This window comes from Panulirus ornatus, chromosome 1, assembly GCF_036320965.1.
Source record: "Panulirus ornatus isolate Po-2019 chromosome 1, ASM3632096v1, whole genome shotgun sequence".
NCBI classification, from domain to species: Eukaryota; Metazoa; Arthropoda; class Malacostraca; order Decapoda; family Palinuridae; genus Panulirus; species Panulirus ornatus.
The window spans coordinates 1,953,077-1,974,717 of record NC_092224.1 but is presented as its reverse complement, the minus strand read 5'-3'; the positions used below and the strand labels follow the sequence as shown (position 1 = coordinate 1,974,717).

Below are 21,641 nucleotides of genomic sequence, written 5' to 3'. Positions count from 1 at the left end.
ACATTGTCCTCAAACATCTCATTTCCAGCACATCCATCATCCTGCGCACAACTCTATCCATAGCCCAAGCCTCGCAACCATACAACATTGTTGGAACCACTATTCCTTCAAACATACCCATTTTTGCTTTCCGAGATAATGTTCTCGACTTCCACACATTCTTCAAGGCCCCCAGGATTTTCGCCCCCTCCCCCACCCTATGATCCACTTCCGCTTCCATGGTTCCATCCGCTGCCAGATCCACTCCCAGATATCTAAAACACTTCACTTCCTCCAGTTTTTCTCCATTGAAACTCACCTCCCAATTGACTTGACCCTCAACCCTACTGTACCTAATAACCTTGCTCTTATTCACATTTACTCTTAACTTTCTTCTTCCACACACTTTTCCAAACTCAGTCACCAGCTTCTGCAGTTTCTCTCATGAATCAGCCACCAGCGCTGTATCATCAGCGAACAACAACTGACTCACTTCTCAAGCTCTCTCATCCCCAACAGACTTCATACTTGCCCCTCTTTCCAAAACTCTTGCATTTACCTCCCTAACAACCCCATCCATAAACAAATTAAACAACCATGGAGACATCACACACCCCTGCCGCAAACCTACATTCACTGAGAACCAATCACTTTCCTCTCTTCCTACACGTACACATGCCTTACATCCTCGATAAAAACTTTTCACTGCTTCTAACAACTTTCCTCCCACACCATATATTCTTAATACCTTCCACAGAGCATCTCTATCAACTCTATCATATGCCTTCTCCAGATCCATAAATGCTACATACAAATCCATTTGCTTTTCTAAGTATTTCTCACATACATTCTTCAAAGCAAACACCTGATCCACACATCCTCTACCACTTCTGAAACCACACTGCTCTTCCCCAATCTGATGCTCTGTACATGCCTTCACCCTCTCAATCAATACCCTCCCATATAATTTACCAGGAATACTCAACAAACTTATACCTCTGTAATTTGAGCACTCACTCTTATCCCCTTTGACTTTGTACAATGGCACTATGCACGCATTCCGCCAATCCTCAGGCACCTCACCATGAGTCATACATACATTAAATAACCTTACCAACCAGTCAACAATACAGTCACCCCCTTTTTTTATAAATTCCACTGCAATACCATCCAAACCTGCTGCCTTGCCGGCTTTCATCTTATATATATATATATATATGTTTGGGTGGGTTGGGCCATTCTTTCGTCTTTTTCCTTGCACTACCTCGCTAATATGGGAGACAGCAACAAAGTATGATAAAGTATAATAATAGATCCATAGACAACTAACATCACTTTTAAGGGCAGTTGACATTGCAGATTCAGAAAAACTGCAAAGATTTTTCAAGGTGTGCCCTTGATTCGCCCTTGAAAAATCCTGGAAAGTAAGGTCTTTAAATCTGCCCTAAAAATCACCTTTCTATTGGCACAAAAAACAGAATCTAGCAACATTTCTGTGTATTAAAATGAGGCTTTTGCACATACTACAAATGTCAACTAGAGGCCGTCCTCCCTACTGGTGAATGTGGCAGACTTTAAATTCCAAGGGATGAAGATTACCATCCCCATCTTCAGCCAGACTTATGACCTTACCATGAGTTCTAATATCACTAAAAGCCCATCCCGTCCATAGATGCTGTTATCTATACAATAATCTCAGCTATAATATTGAATGATCACACATGAAAAACTTACTTAGCGGCAGTATTTGTACAAACAATGTACTCAATGTCATCTGTATATGGATTTAGGAAGGCGAACGCAGATGTTCGTAGCCATGCCCATTCACGATTCTTTCCACGGAAACGGTACATTACAGACATTACTTGACCTTTCAACTTTAACACTGAAAAAATTAACAAAAGTTAAGTGAATTCTAACTGTTAAGCATGTTTTATTATGTACATAAAACTAATAATCCTTCATAGTTAAATGAGACACATCAAGTTTAGATAAAAATCTTACATTACCACTGATAACTATAAAAAAACCTCTTACAACAGAGGTGAAAGAATAAAAAATTTTAGTACTAGGAGAAAACAAAGGCTACATTATTTTGCATTAACACCAGTTTGACTGACTAAAAGCCAATAAATCATTTTGGAAATGTGAATCTAAAATTTCCAATAAACGGTAAAACAATTCATTAGCAAGGAAAAAACAAAAGCTATACCTTGATCAAAGCTCTCCTTCATGTGTGTCTGGTCCTCAGGATGAAAGAAGTCAAAGCAAGGCTTAGCAAGTAATTCTTGAGGGGAATACCCCAATACTGTCATCACACGCTGATCAACAAAGGTGAACTTTCCATCCATTGCATGACGAGATATGAATTCTGTTAAAGTAAAGCATTAATATGTCACTTTTGGACTCTTTAGTAAGCAATTAACAACAATGATGGAAACCATATGTCTTACAGAACACTCACAAATAATTTCTAGGCATCATATCTCTTTACATCCACAAGTCATGACTGTAGTAGAGATACCATTTTTAATGGAGCCTTGTATAACAGATTTTAATTCAACAGACTTGAAAAATATCCATTTAGTATATACAGTGCATATATTAATAATCAAAAAACATTAACCTGAATAGATTTCATCAAACACAGAAGACTAAGAAACAACGAATATATATCTGCAGCCATCTTTGTTTACATTCTCTAGGCCAGATGTGTACAATCTGCCATAATTCATGTCGGTTCAATCTCAGTTGCTCTCTTAGCTGTATTCTACGAGTAGTTTGAGAACATTCTAAACTGATGTTTAGAAAACAGCTTGCAAGAGTGAGTAAAGGTCAAGCATTCATGGTGCCCAAGAGAGATTAATATAGACTTAAAGATGTAAGTGACTGCAGGGTTGAGGCAGGTGAGCATTAGGCATGTGTGTCAGTTGCCTGGGTTAGTTTCCTCTGACAGTGAAATGAAACTTGATAACAGTGAGAGCTTAATGAGAACCAGCCAGTCCACCATGACCTCCTAAGTTTAAAAGAATTTTCCTCACAAGGAGTAAGCCACTGGAGATGATGGAGAGCAGGCCAAGAAGGTTCAAGTGCACTGTCAGAGCACAGAAGCAGTGGTCAATGGCACAGCAAGCCCCAATAAACCTGTGAATGTTGATTAAATCTAATTTCACATTGTATCTATATCAACATCTTCGTTTCACTTACAAAACACAAAAATAACATCAGCAGAGGCATTACTGTTACCAAAGGAAACCATTCTATATTACTTACTAGTGTAAGAACTAGCATTGTCAGGAATGCATCTCTATAGGCACCCTGCTTTACAAACTCTTTTAATGGATTTTTCGCTTAACGGACATTCCTCAAGAACATATCTTGTCCATTATAAGAGGTCTCTACATGTATCTAGGATCAAAGTAGAGCAAGACCATTCTTAACTTGATGGTTAGAGCCATGCATTTCCACAAATTATGGTCATAGTAACGAAAAAGTCTACCTACCTATCTAAAAGTACTTATGATGACAAGATTTTGCCATGATGGCGGCCTTACATGTAGCATTCCCAGCAGGTTTTGCTTGATGAATAGGAATACTCCTCTTTGCTGTTATATAACTATCAGTTGTAGATATATCTGGGAATCATTTCAATTGCATATCATGATTTCCTTTAATCCTTTTGGACATATCTCTTCATACACTTGTTCCCATTAATGATGACAATCAGACTTTCCCCGTGGTTTCACTAAAACTTTTCCCTCCATTAAGAATAGCAAAAAACAGAGGTCCATTGTCAATCATGGAGGACATGTTCCTGGGAAAACCTCATGGTTAGCAAAACGGCAGTTAGAGAGATACCGCCCAATATAAAGAGGGGGGGCTGGGGGAGTGACCCTTGAGAGACATATCTATCATGAGTACTTCAAACTAAAAATAAGTATTTCATACTCAGACACATAGTTATCCAACAAAAGTATAAAAAATGATGTTATAACTGGACAGAAAAGTAATAAGGATATAATATGGTAAAACATGAAGGCAGTACATCATCCCTGATGCTTTGTGCTTGGCCTCTGTATTCTTACAAGTCAGGCAACAGCTATGCAGCACAAAAAGGCCACCTCATTTCTCTTTATGGTTCACCCTCTTTGACTTGTTAACACTAGAATGCCTCCTAACAGATGCTGCATTATCATCATGTGCAAGGAAATCAAGTTCACATCTTGCTTTAAAGACTCACTGTCCTTGCCCTCATAGGAGGCAGCATAACTCACACCATTAGCTTTATGCTTAGAGGCGATATCTAAAGGAACAAAGTGCAATAATTCCTGAAATGAAATGCATTCATTTCATCAAACCTGATTTTGTCATTATTCTATAAATATAGTTATAGTTAGGCAGACTTTTCACAAAATGCATCATCCAATTATTAACATGCAGTTAGGATGTGCGGTGCTTTCTAGCCGATTTCTGTTTAGTTCATTAACTGATGTAGCTTTGATCACACTCCCTATCCTGCTCACTCAGTTATCCCCCTCTGTTATAAGAACATTAGAATGAAGTAAAAAAGTAATGCCTATGGCTTAAAAACAAAAGTAAATCTATATACATAGGTGTTAAGTTAGATGTGACTGATTAATACAAATGTAATAAAGTGAACATTAGCATTTAAAATCAGCAAAATGCACTTGAATAACACAGCATATGCAATACAAACACCCAAAGTAATACAGAAGGGTTTTGACTGAGAGGGGTCAAGGTATGTACAGAGCATCAGATTGGGGAAGAGCAGTGTGGTCTCAGAAGTGGCAGAGGATGTGTGGATCAGGTGTGTGCTTTGAAGAATGTATATGAGAAATACTTAGAAAAACAGATGGATTTGTATGTAGCATTTATGGATCTGGAGAAAGCATATGGCAGAGTTGATAGAGATGCTTTGTGGAAGGTATTAAGAGTATACAGTGTGGAAGGTAAGTTGTTAAACACAGTAAAAAGTTTTTATCAAGGATGTAAGGCATGTGTACGAGTAGGAAGAGAGGAAAGTGACTGGTTCCCAGTGAATGTCGGTTTGTGGCAGGGGTGCGTGATGTCTCTATAGTTGTTTGGTTTGTTTAAGGATGGGGTTGTTAGGGAGGTGAACGCATGAGTTTTGTAGAGAGGGGCAAGTATGCAGTCTGTTGTTGATGAGAGGGCTTGGGAAGTGAGACAGTTGGTGTTCGCTGATGATACAGCACTGGTGGCTGATTCAGGTGAGAAACTGCAGAAGTTGGTGACTGAGTTTGGTAAAGTGTGTGAAAGAAGAAAGCTGAGAGTAAATGTGAATAAGAGCAAGGTTATTAAGTTCAGTAGGGTTGAGGGACAAGTAAACTGGGAGGTAAGTTTGAATGGAGAAAAACTGGAGGAAGTGAAGTGTTTAAGATATCTAGGAGTGGATTTGGCAGCGGATGGAATCATGGAAGCGAAAGTGAGTCACAAGGTGGGGAAGGGGGTGAAGGTTCTGGGAGCGATGAAGAATGTGTGGAAGGCGAGAATTTTATCTCAGAGAGCAAATATGGGTATGTTTGAAGGAACAGTGGTTCCAACAATGTTATGTGGTTGTGAGGCATGGGCTATAGATAGGGTCATGCGGAGGAGGGTGGATGTGTTGGAAATGAGATGTTTGAGGACAATATGTGGCATGAGGTGGTTTGATCGAGTAAGTAATGAAAGGGTAAGAGAGACATGTGGTAATAAAAAGAGTGTGGTTGAGAGAGCAGAAGATGGTGTATTGAAATGGTTTGGTCACATGGAGAGAATGAGTGAGGAAAGATTGATGAAGAGGATATATGTGTCAAAGGTGGAGGGAACGAGGAGAGGTGGGAGACTAAATTGGAGGTGGAAAGATGGAGTGAAAAAGACTTTGAGCGATCAGGGGCCTGAACATACAGGTAGGTGAAAGGCGTGCAAGGAATAGAGTAAACGGGAACGATGTGGTATACCAGGGTCGACATGCTGTCAATGGATTGAACCAAGGCATGTGAAGCGTCTGGGGTAAACCATGGAAAGTTTGTGGGGCTTGGATGTGGAAAGGGAACCATGGTTTTGATGCATCACACGTGACACCTAGAGATTGAGTGTGAAAGAATGTGGCCTTTGTTGTCTTTTCCTAGCATTACCTAGCGTGCATGCACGGGGGACGTGGGGAGGGGGGGTGTCATTTCATGTGTGGCAGGGTGGCGATGGGAATTAAAAAAAGGCAGCAAGTATGAATTATGTACATGTGTATTGGAAAGGATCACAATTTTGCGCGTGATCAGGATATTCCTATGAGTCCACGTGTTTTGAGTTTCGTGTTTCATTTTCCCCATGGACTCATAGGAGTACATGTGTATATATGTATATGTCTGTGTATATATATATATATATATATATATATATATATATATATATATATATATATATATATATATTTTTTTTTTTTTTATACTTTGTCGCTGTCTCCCGCGTTTGCGAGGTAGCGCAAGGAAACAGACGAAAGAAATGGCCCAACCCCCCCCATACACATTTATATACATACGTCCACACACGCAAATATACATACCTACACAGCTTTCCATGGTTTACCCCAGACGCTTCACATGCCTTGATTCAATCCACTGACAGCACGTCAGCCCCGGTATACCACATCGCTCCAATTCACTCTATTCCTTGCCCTCCTTTCACCCTCCTGCATGTTCAGGCCCCGATCACACAAAATCTTTTTCACTCCATCTTTCCACCTCCAATTTGGTCTCCCTCTTCTCCTTGTTCCCTCCACCTCCGACACATATATCCTCTTGGTCAATCTTTCCTCACTCATCCTCTCCATGTGCCCAAACCACTTCAAAACACCCTCTTCTGCTCTCTCAACCACGCTCTTTTTATTTCCACACATCTCTCTTACCCTTACGTTACTCACTCGATCAAACCACCTCACACCACACATTGTCCTCAAACATCTCATTTCCAGCACATCCATCCTCCTGCGCACAACTCTATCCATAGCCCACGCCTCGCAACCATACAACATTGTTGGAACCACTATTCCTTCAAACATACCCATTTTTGCTTTCCGAGATAATGTTCTCGACTTCCACACATTCTTCAAGGCCCCCAGAATTTTCGCCCCCTCCCCCACCCTATGATCCACTTCCGCTTCCATGGTTCCATCCGCTGCCAGATCCACTCCCAGATATCTAAAACACTTCACTTCCTCCAGTTTTTCTCCATTCAAACTCACCTCCCAATTGACTTGACCCTCAACCCTACTGTACCTAATAACCTTGCTCTTATTCACATTTACTCTTAACTTTCTTCTTCCACACACTTTACCAAACTCAGTCACCAGCTTCTCCAGTTTCACACACACACACATATATATATATATATATATATATATATATATATATATATATATATATATATATATATATGTTCTCGACTTCCACACATTCTTCAAGGCTTCCAGGATTTTCGCCCCCTCCCCCACCCTATGATCCACTTCCGCTTCCATGGCTCCATCCGCTGCCAGATCCACTCCCAGATATCTAAAACACTTTACTTCCTCCAGTTTTTCTCCATTCCAACTTACCTCCCAACTGACTTGACCCTCAACCCTACTGTACCTAATTACCTTGCTCTTATTCACATTTACTCTTAACTTTCTTCTTTCACACACTTTACCAAACTCAGTCACCAGCTTCTGCAGTTTCTCACATGAATCAGCCACCAGCGCTGTATCATCAGCGAACAACAACTGACTCACTTCCCTAGCTCTCTCATCCCCAACAGATTTCATACTTGCCCCTCTTTCCAAAACTCTTGCATTCACCTCCCTAACAACCCCATCCATAAACAAATTAAACAATCATGGAGACATCATACACCCCTGCCGCAAACCTACATTCACTGAGAACCAATCACTTTCCTTTATATATATGGCCCAACCCACCCCCATACACATGTATATACATACGTCCACACACGCAAATATACATACCTACACAGCTTTCCATGGTTTACCCCAGACGCTTCACATGCCCTGATTCAATCCACTGACAGCACGTCAACCCCGGTATACCACATCGCTCCAGTTCACTCTATTCCTTGCCCTCCTTTCACCCTCCTGCATGTTCAGGCCCCGATCAGACAAAATCTTTTTCACTCCATCTTTCCACCTCCAATTCGGTCTCCCTCTTCTCCTCGTTCCCTCCACCTCCGACACATATATCCTCTTGGTCAATCTTTCCTCACTCATTCTCTCCATGTGAACAAACCATTTCAAAACACCCTCTTCTGCTCTCTCAACCACACTCTTTTTATTTCCACACATCTCTCTTACCCTTACGTTACTTACTCGATCAAACCACCTCACGCCACACATTGTCCTCAAACATCTCATTTCCAGCACATCCATCCTCCTGTGCACAACTCTATCCATAGCCCACTAAGGAACCACTATTCCTTCAAACATACCCATTTTTGCTTTCCGAGATAATTTTCTCGACTTCCACACATTCTTCAAGGCTCCCAGAATTTTCACTCCCTCCCCCACCCTATGATCCACTTCCGCTTCCATGGTTCCATCCGCTGCCAGATCCACTCCCAGATATCTAAAACACTTCACTTCTTCCAGTGAAGGGCGCAAATGGGGAGGTGATAACAAGTAGTGGTCATGTGAGAAGGAGATGGAGTGAGTATTTTGAAGGTTTGTTGAATGTGTTTGATGATAGAGTGGCAGATATAGGGTGTTTTGGTCGAGGTGGTGTGCAAAGTGAGAGGGTTAGGGAAAATGATTTGGTAAACAGAGAAGAGGTAGTAAAAGCTTTGCGGAAGATGAAAGCCGGCAAGGCAGCGGGTTTGGATGGTATTGCAGTGGAATTTATTAAAAAAGGGGGTGACTGTATTGTTGACTGGTTGGTAAGGTTATTTAATGTATGTATGACTCATGGTGAGGTGCCTGAGGATTGGCGGAATGCGTGCATAGTGCCATTGTACAAAGGCAAAGGGGATAAGAGTGAGTGCTCAAATTACAGAGGTATAAGTTTGTTGAGTATTCCTGGTAAATTATATGGGAGGGTATTGATTGAGAGGGTGAAGGCATGTACAGAGCATCAGATTGGGGAAGAGCAGTGTGGTTTCAGAAGTGGTAGAGGATGTGTGGATCAGGTGTTTGCTTTGAAGAATGTATGTGAGAAATACTTAGAAAAGCAAATGGATTTGTATGTAGCATTTATGGATCTGGAGAAGGCATATGATAGAGTTGATAGAGATGCTCTGTGGAAGGTATAAAGAATATATGGTGTGGGAGGCAAGCTGTTAGAAGCAGTGAAAAGTTTTTATCGAGGATGTAAGGCATGTGTACATGTAGGAAGAGAGGAAAGTGATTGGTTCTCAGTGAATGTAGGTTTGCGGCAGGGGTGTGTGATGTCTCCATGGTTGTTTAATTTGTTTATGGATGGGGTTGTTAGGGAGGTGAACGCAAGAGCTTTGGAAAGAGGGGCAAGTATGAAGTCTGTTGGGGATGAGAGAGCTTGGGAAGTGAGTCAGTTGCTGTTCGCTGATGATACAGCGCTGGTGGCTGATTCATGTGAGAAACTGCAGAAGCTGGTGACTGAGTTTGGTAAAGTGTGTGAAAGAAGAAAGTTAAGAGTAAATGTGAAAAAGAGCAAGGTTATTAGGTACAGTAGGGTTGAGGGTCAAGTCAATTGGGAGGTGAGTTTGAATGGATATATATATATATATACATAAATATATATACATATATATATATATATATATATATATATATATATATATATATATATATATATATATATATATAATATATATTTATATATATATATATATATATATATATATTTTTTTTTTTCTTTTTTGCCGCTGTCTCCCACGTTTGCAAGGTAGCGCAAGGAAACAGACGAAAGAAATGGCCCAACCCCCCCCCCATACACATGTATATACATACGTCCACACACGCAAATATACATACCTACACAGCTTTCCATGGTTTACCCCAGACGCTTCACATGCCCTGATTCAATCCACTAATAGCACGTCAACCCCGGTATACCACATCGATCCAATTCACTCTATTCCTTGCCCTCCTTTCACCCTCCTGCATGTTCAGGCCCCGATCACACAAAATCTTTTTCACTCCATCTTTCCACCTCCAATTTGGTCTCCCACTTCTCCTCGTTCCCTCCACCTCCGACACATATATCCTCTTGGTCAATCTTTCCTCACTCATTCTCTCCATGTGCCCAAACCATTTCAAAACACCCTCTTCTGCTCTCTCAACCACGCTCTTTTTATTTCCACACATCTCTCTTACCCTTACGTTACTTACTCCATCAAACCACCTCACACCACACATTGTCCTCAAACATCTCATTTCCAGCACATCTATCCTCCTGCGCACAACTCTATCCATAGCTCACGCCTCGCAACCATACAACATTGTTGGAACCACTATTCCTTCAAACATACCCATTCTTGCTTTCCGAGATAATGTTCTCGACTTCCACACATTCTTCAAGGCTCCCAGGATTTTCGCCCCCTCCCCCACCCTATGATCCACTTCCGCTTCCATGGTTCCATCCGCTGCCAGATCCACTCCCAGATATCTAAAACATTTTACTTCCTCCAGTTTTTCTCCATTCAAACTTACCTCCCAATTGACTTGACCCTCAACCCTATTGTACTTAATTACCTTGCTCTTATTCACATTTACTCATTCACATTATCTCGGAAAGCAAAAATGGGTATGTTTGAAGGAATAGTGGTTCCAACAATGTTGTATGGTTGCGAGGCGTGGGCTATGGATAGAGTTGTGTGCAGGAGGATGGATGTGCTGGAAATGAGATGTTTGAGGACAATGTGTGGTGTGAGGTGGTTTGATCGAGTGAGTAACGTAAGGGTAAGAGAGATGTGTGGAAATAAAAAGAGCGTGGTTGAGAGAGCAGAAGAGGGTGTTTTGAAGTGGTTTGGGCACATGGAGAGAATGAGTGAGGAAAGATTGACCAAGAGGATATATGTGTCAGAGGTGGAGGGAACGAGGAGAAGAGGGAGACCAAATTGGAGGTGGAAAGATGGAGTGAAAAAGATTTTGTGTGATCGGGGCCTGAACATGCAGGATGGTGAAAGGAGGGCAAGGAATAGAGTGAATTGGAGCGATGTGGTATACCGGGGTTGACGTGCTGTCAGTGGATTGAATCAAGGCATGTGAAGAGTCTGGGGTAAACCATGGAAAGCTGTGTAGGTATGTATATTTGCGTGTGTGGACGTATGTATATACATGTGTATGGGGGGGGGTTGGGCCATTTCTTTCGTCTGTTTCCTTGCGCTACCTCGCAAACGCGGGAGACAGCGACAAAGTATAATAAAAAAAAATAATATATATATATATCATCCCTGGGGACAGGGGAGAAAGAATACTCCCCACGTATTCCCTGCGTGTCATAGAAGGCGACTAAAAGGGAAGGGAGTGGGGGGCTGGAAATCCTCCCCTCTCGGTTTTTTTTTCTTTTTTTTTTTTTAATTTTCCAAAAGAAGGAACAGAGAAGGGGGCCAGGTGAGGATATTCCCTCAAAGGCCCAGTCCTCTGTTCTTAACGCTACCTCGCTAACGCGGGAAATGGCGAATAGTTTGAAAGAAAAAGAATATATATATATATATATATATATATATATATATATATATATATATATATATATATATATATATATATATATATATATATACATATATCTTATCATTTTGCTTTGTCGCTGTCTCCCGCATTAGCGAGGTAGCGCAAGGAAACAGACGAAAGAATGGCCCAACCCACCCACATACACATGTATCTACATACACGTCCACACACGCAAATATACATACCTATACATCTCAATGTACACATATATATATATATACACACACAGACATATACATATATACACATGTACATAATTCATAGTCTCCCTTTATTCATTCCCATCGCCACCTCGCAACACATGGAATAACAACCCCCTCCCCCTTCATGTGTGCGAGGTAGCACTAGGAAAAGACAACAAAGGCCCCATTCGTTCACACTCAGTCTCTAGCTGTCATGTAATAATGCACCGAAACCACAGCTCCCTTTCCACATCCAGGCCCCACAGAACTTTCCATGGTTTACCCCAGACGCTTCACATGCCCTGGTTCAATCCACTGACAGCATGTCGACCCCGGTATACCACATCGTTCCAATTCACTCTATTCCTTGCACACCTTTCACCCTCCCGCATGTTCAGGCCTCGATCACTCAAAATCTTTTTCAATCCATCTTTCCCCCTCCAATTTGGTCTCCCACCTCTCCTCGTTCCCTCCACCTCCTGACACATATATCCTCTTGGTCAATCTTTCCTCACTCATTCTCTCCATGAGACCAAACCATTTCAAAACACCCTCTTCTGCTCTCTCAACCACACTCTTTTTATTTCAACACATCTCTCTTACCCTTACATTACTTACTCGATCAAACCACATCACACCACATATTGTCCTAAAACATCTCATTTCCAGCACATCCATCCTCCTGCGCACAACTCTATCCATAGCCCACGCCTCGCAGCCATACAGCATTGTTGGAATCACTATTCCTTCAAACATACCCATTTTTGCTTTCCGAGATAATGTTCTCGACTTACAAACATTCCTTAAGGCTCCCAGAATTTTTGCCCCCTCCCCCACCCTATGATTCAATTCCGCTTCCATGGTTCCATCGCTGCCATTTGCTCCCTTGTCTTACGCACTTTATTTACCTCCTTCCAAAACATCTTTTTATTCTCCCTAAAATTTAATGATACTCTCTCACCCCAACTCTCATCTGCCCTCTTTTTCACTTCTTGCACCCTGTCTTGACCTCTTGCCTCTTTCTTTTATACATCTTCCACTCATTTGCATTTTTTCCCTGCAAAAATCGTCCAAATGCCTCTCTCTTCTCTTTCACTAATAATCTTACTTCTTCATCCCACCACTCACTACCCTTTCTAATCAACCCACCTCCCACGCTTCTCATGCCACAAGCATCTTTTGCGCAAGCCATCACTGCTTCCCTAAATACATCCCATTCCTCCCCCACTCCCCTTACCTTCTTTGTTCTCACCTTTTTCCATTCTGTACTCAGTCTCTCCTGGTACTGCCTCACACAAGTCTCCTTCCCAAGCTCACTTACTCTCACCACTCTCTTCACCCCAACATTCTCTCTTCTTTTCTGAAAACCCCTGCAAATCTTTACCTTCGCCTCCACAAGATAATGATCAGACATCCCTCCAGTAGCACCTCTCAGCACATTTACATCCAAAAGTCTCTCTTTCACGTGCCTATCAATTAACACGTAATCCAATAATGCTCTCTGGCCATTTCTCCTACTTACATACGTATACTCATGTATATCTCGCTTTTTAAACCAGGTATTCCCAATCACCAGTCCTTTTTCAGCACATAAATGTACAAGCTCTTCACCATTTCCAATTACAACACTGAACACCCCATGTATACCAATTATTCCCGCAACTGCCACATTACTCACCTTTGCATTCAAATCACCCATCACTATAACCCGGTCTTGTGCATCAAAACCACTAACACACTCATTTAGCTGCTCCCAAAACACTTGCCTCTAATGATCTTTCTTCTCATGCCCAGGTGCATATGCACCAATAATCACCCATCTCTCTCCATCAACTTTCAGTTTTACCCATATCAATCTAGAATTTACTTTCTTACACTCTATCACATACTCCCAAAACTCCTGTTTCAGGAGTAGTGCTACTCCTTCCCTTGCTCTTGTCCTCTCACTAACCCCTGACTTTACTTCCAAGACATTCCCAAACCGCTCTTCCCCTTTACCCTTGAGCTTCGTTTCACTCAGAGCCAAAGCATCCAGGTTCCTTTCCTCAAACATACTACCTATCTCCCCTTTTTTCTAATCTTGGTTACATCCACACACAGACACCCCAATCTGAGCCTTCGAGGAGGATGAGCACTCCCCGCGTGACTCCTTCTTCTGTTTCCCCTTTTAGAAAGTTAAAATACAAGGAGGGGAGGGTTTCTGGCCCCCCGCTCCTGTCCCCTTTAGTCGCCTTCTATGATATGTGAGGAATGCGTGGGAAGTATTATATATATATATATATATACATATCCCCAATCTGATGCTCTGTACATGCCTTCACCCTCTCAATCAATACCCTCCCATATAATTTACCAGGAATACTCAACAAACTTATACCTCTGTAATTTGAGCACTCACTCTTATCCCCTTTGCCTTTGTACAATGGCACTATGCACGCATTCCGCCAATCCTCAGGCACCTCACCATGAGTCATACATACATTAAATAACCTTACCAACCAGTCAACAATACAGTCATCCCCTTTTTTAATAAATTCCACTGCAATACCATCCAAACCCGCTGCCTTGCCGGCTTTCATCTCACATCACCACTACTTGTTATCACCTCCCCACTTGCGCCCTTCACCGAAGTTCCCATTTGCTTTTCTAAGTATTTCTCACATACATTCTTCAAAGCAAACACCTGATCCACACATCCTCTACCACTTCTGAAACCACACTGCTCTTCCCCAATCTGATGCTCTGTACATGCCTTCACCCTCTCAATAAATTCCCTCCCATATAATTTGCCAGGAATACTCAACAAACTTATACCTCTGTAATTTGAGCACTCACTCTTATCCCCTTTGCCTTTGTACAATGGCACTATGCACGCATTCCGCCAATCCTCAGGCACCTCACCATGAGTCATACATACATTAAATAACCTTACCAACCAGTCAACAATACAGTCACCCCCTTTTTTAATAAATTCCACTACAATACCATCCAAACCTGCTGCCTAGCCGGCTTTCATCTTCCGCAAAGCTTTTACTACCTCTTCTCTGTTTACCAAATCATTTTCCCTAACCCTCGCACTTTGCACACCACCTCGACCAAAACACCCTACATCTGCCACTCTATCATCAAACACATTCAACAAACCTTCAAAATACTCACTCCATCTCCTTCTCACATCACCACTACTTGTTATCACCTCCCCATTTGCACCCTTCACTGAAGTTCCCATTTGCTCCCTTGTCTTACGCACTTTATTTACCTCCTTCCAGAACATCTTTTTATTCTCCCTAAAATTTAATGATACTCTCTCACCCCAACTCTCATTTGCCCTTTTTTTCACCTCTTGCAAGTATGAAGTCTGTTGGGGATGAGAGAGCTTGGGAAGTGAGTCAATTGTTGTTCGCTGATGATACAGCACTGGTGGCTGATTCATGTGAGAAACTGCAGAAGCTGGTGACTGAGTTTGGTAAAGTGTGTGGAAGAAGAAAGTTAAGAGTAAATGTGAATAAGAGCAAGGTTATTAGGTACAGTAGGGTTGAGGGTCAAGTCAATTGGGAGGTGAGTTTGAATGGAGAAAAACTGGAGGAAGTGAAGTGTTTTAGATATCTGGGAGTGGATCTGGCAGCGGATGGAACCATGGAAGCGGAAGTGGATCATAGGGTGGGGGAGGGGGTGAAAATTCTGGGGGCCTTGAAGAATGTGTGGAAGTCGAGAACATTATCTCGGAAAGCAAAAATGGGTATGTTTGAAGGAATAGTGGTTCCAACAATTTTGTATGGTTGCGAGGCGTGGGCTATGGATAGAGTTGTGCGCAGGAGGATGGACGTGCTGGAAATGAGATGTTTGAGGACAATGTGTGGTGTGAGGTGGTTTGATCGAGTGAGTAACGTAAGGGTAAGAGAGATGTGTGGAAATAAAAAGAGCGTGGTTGAGAGAGCAGAAGAGGGTGTTTTGAAATGGTTTGGGCACATGGAGAGAATGAGTGAGGAAAGATTGACCAAGAGGATATATGTGTCGGAGGTGGAGGGAACGAGGAGAAGAGGGAGACCAAATTGGAGGTGGAAAGATGGAGTGAAAAAGATTTTGTGTGATCGGGGCCTGAACATGCAGGAGGGTGAAAGGAGGGCAAGGAATAGAGTGAATTGGAGCGATGTGGTATACAGGGGTTGACGTGCTGTCAGTGGATTGAGTCGGGGCATGTGAAGCGTCTGGGGTAAACCATGGAAAGCTGTGTAGGTATGTATATTTGCGTGTGTGGACGTGTGTATGTACATGTGTATGGGGGGGGGGTTGGGCCATTTCTTTCGTCTGTTTCCTTGCGCTACCTCGCAAACGCGGGAGACAGCGACAAAGTATAAAAAAAAAAAAAAAAAAAAAAAAATATATATATATATATATATATATATATATATATATATATATATATATATATATATATAAATTGAAATGTATAGGTATGTATATGTGTGTGTGTGTGGATATGTATGTATACACATATGCATGTGGTTGGGTTGGGCCATTCTTTCGTCTGTTTCCTTGTGCTACCTTGTTGATGTGGGAGACAGCGACAAAGTATAATAAATAAAAGAAAAATATATTTACAAGCATCCTAAAACACCCAGGGAGAAGGACTCTTACTGTAATGTATGTTTGGCAAATGTGATCGTGATATCTGTGCACCTGGTAGCTGCAAACATATTCCCATGATAACAAGACAAAATAAGATGAAGTTCTGATGGAAAGTAAGGCAAAATAAGATGAAGTTCTGATGGAAAGTAGAGATATAGAAGAGTATGATGATGATGATTATGAAGTTTTACCTGGACTCCATAATGACACTTAAATGGCAGAAACAGGGTCACACACTATTGCACCAATAAGAAAACTTAAAGCAATGAGAGAGGCTAAGGAATGTCTCCACTTTCTTCTTTTATGTCATTCAAAATTACAGTGAATTAGTTAATAACATTATTTTCTCTTTTCTTTTTCTTTTTTGAAAAACCTTAGGTCTAGTACATGAAAATAGACCAAGCTTAGGACTGAAAGGGTTAAGAAGCTGAAAATATGACAGTCAATGAATGGCAAATAAAAACTTACCTAACTGAGGTAGCTGAAAACATACCTCATGAGAAAAACTCACCAAGCCTTCTACCCAGTGGACTAACATGTACAGCACAATAATGCATTACCATCTCTGTAAGCTTTTACCCTTAACCAATCAAACAGTTCATTGTTATTTCCATCATTTACATGTAACTACTTTCCTAACAAGCTTGTAAGTACCTCTACCAGATTTCTACTTCTACTGCAAACACTTAAACTCATTTTATTATTTTCTATTTCCATATATCACTAACCATTCTGAGAATTTGATCCCATGAGGTCTGATGTGTTGGGGGTTGAGGTAACCTGAAGACGTCCAATTGCCACCAAGCAGCAGTGAGAAGAGCCATGTGCTTCCTCTTCACCACGGTCCATCTGCAGAGAAAGATGTGATAATTTAGTATCACAACAACTTAAGATACCTTTTCTTTTTATGTTGGAGGCTCCAGTTATGGTCAAAAGACCACAACAAGGCTGGGCCTTAATTTGAAATATAGTGAGGTTAATAAAAAGAGAAGTGACAAGGGGAAAGTATTTACAAATTTTGGAGGATGTGAAAAATTTGACTTTTAATGAGTGCCATGTCATAGATATCAGGATAGACATGATAGGTTAGAGTTCCAAAGGCCTCAAGGTCCAGGAAATGAGATAGCTAACAAAACAGCCCACTCTTGAGCTTCCAATGGCCATACAGTGATCATTGCTTGGTCTACGTAGTGGTGGGGGCACATAAGCAACCATGTCTCGGGAGCAAAAACCAAAGTAATACCTATAGAAGAGGGAAAGTGAACCAACATTGTGGCATAGAGCAAATGTGTCAAGTTTTGTAGTTAGCCTGTGGGAGTTGATAACTTGGACCACTTTTGACTCAACTCTGTCAAGTAAGGTTGCAGAGCTAGAATCATCCTAGATGTGAGAGGACTCCATACAAGGAGGGACCAATTTTTTGTATAGATGGAGCAACTGTTCTGAGGACAAGAAATCTTGACATCTAAACAAGACTCCCAGGTTCTTAGAGGCAGACTTAGCTATTTCCATAACGTGGGCTTTCCAAGACAGAGAGGATGCTACAACAGTACCATGTATGTTCATCGAGCTGAGAGGTGGAACTACAGAACTGTTGAGGAAGAAAGTAAAGGCGAGTAATTTTTGACAGAGATCAATGTATTTGAATATGTATGTATTACTCATATATCTTCCCTACAGTCCATCTGTACAGAAAGGAATAATAATATTGTACAGAGGTCTCTTAGCAAACACAGGGGTTACGTTCCTGGAAAACATCTAGATCACAAAACTATGGTTTGTGAGGTACTAACCTATTTGGGAGGTAAGGGCTTAAATGATGTGACCTGAGAGACACACCTCAAGTCCTATTATAAGTATTATTTTTTAATTTTTATTTTGCTTTGTCGCTGTCTCCCGCATTAGCGAGGTAGCGCAAGGAAACAGACGAAAGAATGGCCCAACCCACCCACTACACATGTATATACATACACGTCCACACACACAAATATACATACCTATACATCTTAGTGTATACATATATATATACACACACAGGCATATACATATATACACATGTACATAATTCATAGTCTGCCTTTATTCATTCACATCGCCAACCCGCCACACATGAAATAACAACCCCCTCCCCCTAATGCGCACGAGGTAGCACTAGGAAAAGTCAATAAAGGCCACATTCGTTCACACTCAGTCTCTAGCTGTCATGTAATAATGCACCGAAACCACAGCTCCCTTTCCACATCCAGGCCCCACACAACTTTCCATGGTTTACCCCAGACGCTTCAAATGCCCTGGTTCAATCCATTGACAGCACATCGACCCTGGTATACCACATCGTTCCAATTCACTCTATTCCTTGCATGCCTTTCACCCTCCTGCATGTTCAGGCCCTGATCACTTAAAATCTTTTTCACTTCATCTTTCCACCACCAATTTGGTCTCCCACTTCTTGTTCCCTCCACCTCTGACACATATATCCTCTTGGCCAATCTTTCCTCACTCATTCTCTCCATGTGACCAAACCATTTCAAAACACCCTCTTCTGCTCTCTCAACCACACTCTTTTTATTACCACACATCTCTCTTACCCTATTATTACTTACTCGATCAAACCACCTCACACCACATATTGTCCTCAAACATCTCATTTCCAGCACATCCACCCTCCTCCGCACAATTCTATCCATAGCCCATGCCTCGCAACCATATAACATTGTTGGAACCACTATTCCTTCAAACATACCCATTTTTGATTTCCGAGATAATGTTCTCGACTTCCACACATTCTTCAACGCTCCCAGAACTTTCGCCCCCTCCCCCACCCTATGATTCACTTCCACTTCCATGGTTCCATCCCCTGCCAAATCCACTCCCAGATAACTAAAACACTTTACTTCCTCCAGTTTTTCTCCATTCAAACTTACCTCCCAATTGACTTGACCCTCAACACTACTGTACCTAATAAATTACCTTTCTCTTATTCACATTTACTCTTAACTTTCGTCTTTCACACACTTTACCAAACTCAGTCACCAGCTTCTGCAGTTTCTCACATGAATCAGCCACCAGCGCTGTATCATCAGCGAACAACAACTGACTCACTTCCCAAGCTCTCTCATCCCCAACAGACTTCATACTTGCCCCTCTTTCCAAAACTCTTGCATTCACCTCCCTAACAACCCCATCCATAAACAAATTAAACAACCATGGAGACATCACACACCCCTGCCGCAAAGCTACATTCACTGAGAACCAATCACTTTCCTCTCTTCCTACACGTCCACATGCCTTACATCCTCGATAAAAACTTTTCACTGCTTCTAACAACTTGCCTCCCACACCATATATTCTTAATACCTTCCACAGAGCATCTCTATCAACTCTATCATGTGCCTTCTCCAGATCCATAAATGCTACATACAAATCCATTTGCTTTTCTAAGTATTTCTCACATACATTCTTCAAAGCAAAAACCTGATCCACACATCCTCTACCACTTCTGAAACCACACTGCTCTTCCCCAATCTGATGCTCTGTACATGCCTTCACCCTCTCAATCAATACCCTCCCATATAATTTACCAGGAATACTCAACAAACTTATACCTCTGTAATTTGAGCACTCACTCTTATCCCCTTTGCCTTTGTACAATGGCACCATGCACGCATTCCGCCAATCCTCAGGCACCTCACCATGAGTCATACATACATTAAATAACCTTACCAACCAGTCAACAATACAGTCACCCCCTTTTTTAATAAATTCCACTGCAATACCATCCAAACCTGCTGCCTTGCCGGCTTTCATCTTCCGCAAAGCTTTCACTACCTCTTCTCTGTTTACCAAATCATTTTCCCTAACCCTCTCACTTTGCACACCACCTCGACCAAAACACCCTATATCTGCCACTCTATCATCAAACACATTCAACAAACCTTCAAAATACTCACTCCATCTCCTTCTCACATCACCACTACTTGTTATCACCTCCCCATTTGCGCCCTTCACTGAAGTTCCCATTTGCTCCCTTGTCTTACGCACTTTAATTACCTCCTTCCAGAACATCTTTTTATTCTCCCCAAAATTTAATGATACTCTCTCACCCCAACTCTCATTTGCCCTCTTTTTCACCTCTTGCACCTTTCTCTTGACCTCCTGTCTCTTTCTTTTATACATCTCCCACTCAATTGCATTTTTTCCCTGCAAAAATCGTCCAAATGCCTCTCTCTTCTCTTTCACTAATACTCTTACTTCTTCATCCCACCACTCACTAAACTTTCTAATCAACCCACCTCCCACTCTTCTCATGCCACAAGCATCTTTTGCGCAATCCATCACTGATTCCCTAAATACATCCCATTCCCATATATATATATATATTTTTTTTTTTTTTTTTTTTTTTTTTTTTATACTTTGTCGCTGTCTCCCGCGTTTGCGAGGTAGCGCAAGGAAACAGACGAAAGAAATGGCCCAACCCCCCCCCCATACACATGTACATACACTCGTCCACACACGCAAATATACATACCTACACAGCTTTCCATGGTTTACCCCAGACGCTTCACATGCCTTGCTTCAATCCACTGACATCACGTCAACCCCTGTATACCACATGACTCCAATTCACTCTATTTCTTGCCCTCCTTTCACCCTCCTGCATGTTCAGGCCCCGATCACACAAAATCTTTTTCACTCCATCTTTCCACCTCCAATTTGGTCTCCCTCTTCTCCTCGTTCCCTCCACCTCCGACACATATATCCTCTTGGTCACTCTCTCCTCACTCATTCTCTCCATGTGCCCAAACCATTTCAAAACACCCTCTTCTGCTCTCTCAACCACGCTCTTTTTATTTCCACACATCTCTCTCACCCTTACGTTACTTACTCGATCAAACCACCTCACACCACACATTGTCCTCAAACATCTCATTTCCAGCACATCCATCCTCCTGCGCACATCTCTATCCATAGCCCACGCCTCGCAACCATACAACATTGTTGGAACCACTATTCCCTCAAACATACCCATTTTTGCTTTCCGAGATAATGTTCTCGACTTCCACACATTTTTCAAGGCTCCCAAAATTTTCGCCCCCTCCCCCACCCTATGATCCACTTCCGCTTCCATGGTTCCATCCGCT

General features: G+C 41.7%; 1 protein-coding gene across 10 annotated transcripts in view; it reads right to left on the bottom strand.

Annotated features, from left to right (window-relative positions):
• tgo (Aryl hydrocarbon receptor nuclear translocator homolog tgo) overlaps positions 1–21,641 on the bottom strand; it is a 942,634-nt gene that overhangs the window by 63,178 nt on the left and 857,815 nt on the right. For all 10 annotated transcript variants that reach the window (XM_071670630.1, XM_071670447.1, XM_071670539.1 and 7 more), the window contains 3 exons: positions 17,229–17,349; positions 2,192–2,350; positions 1,714–1,864 (listed from right to left, as the gene is read on the bottom strand). In XM_071670630.1, coding sequence (XP_071526731.1) covers positions 1,714–1,864; positions 2,192–2,350; positions 17,229–17,349 — 431 coding nt within the window. The remainder of the gene's footprint in view (positions 1–1,713; positions 1,865–2,191; positions 2,351–17,228; positions 17,350–21,641) is intronic.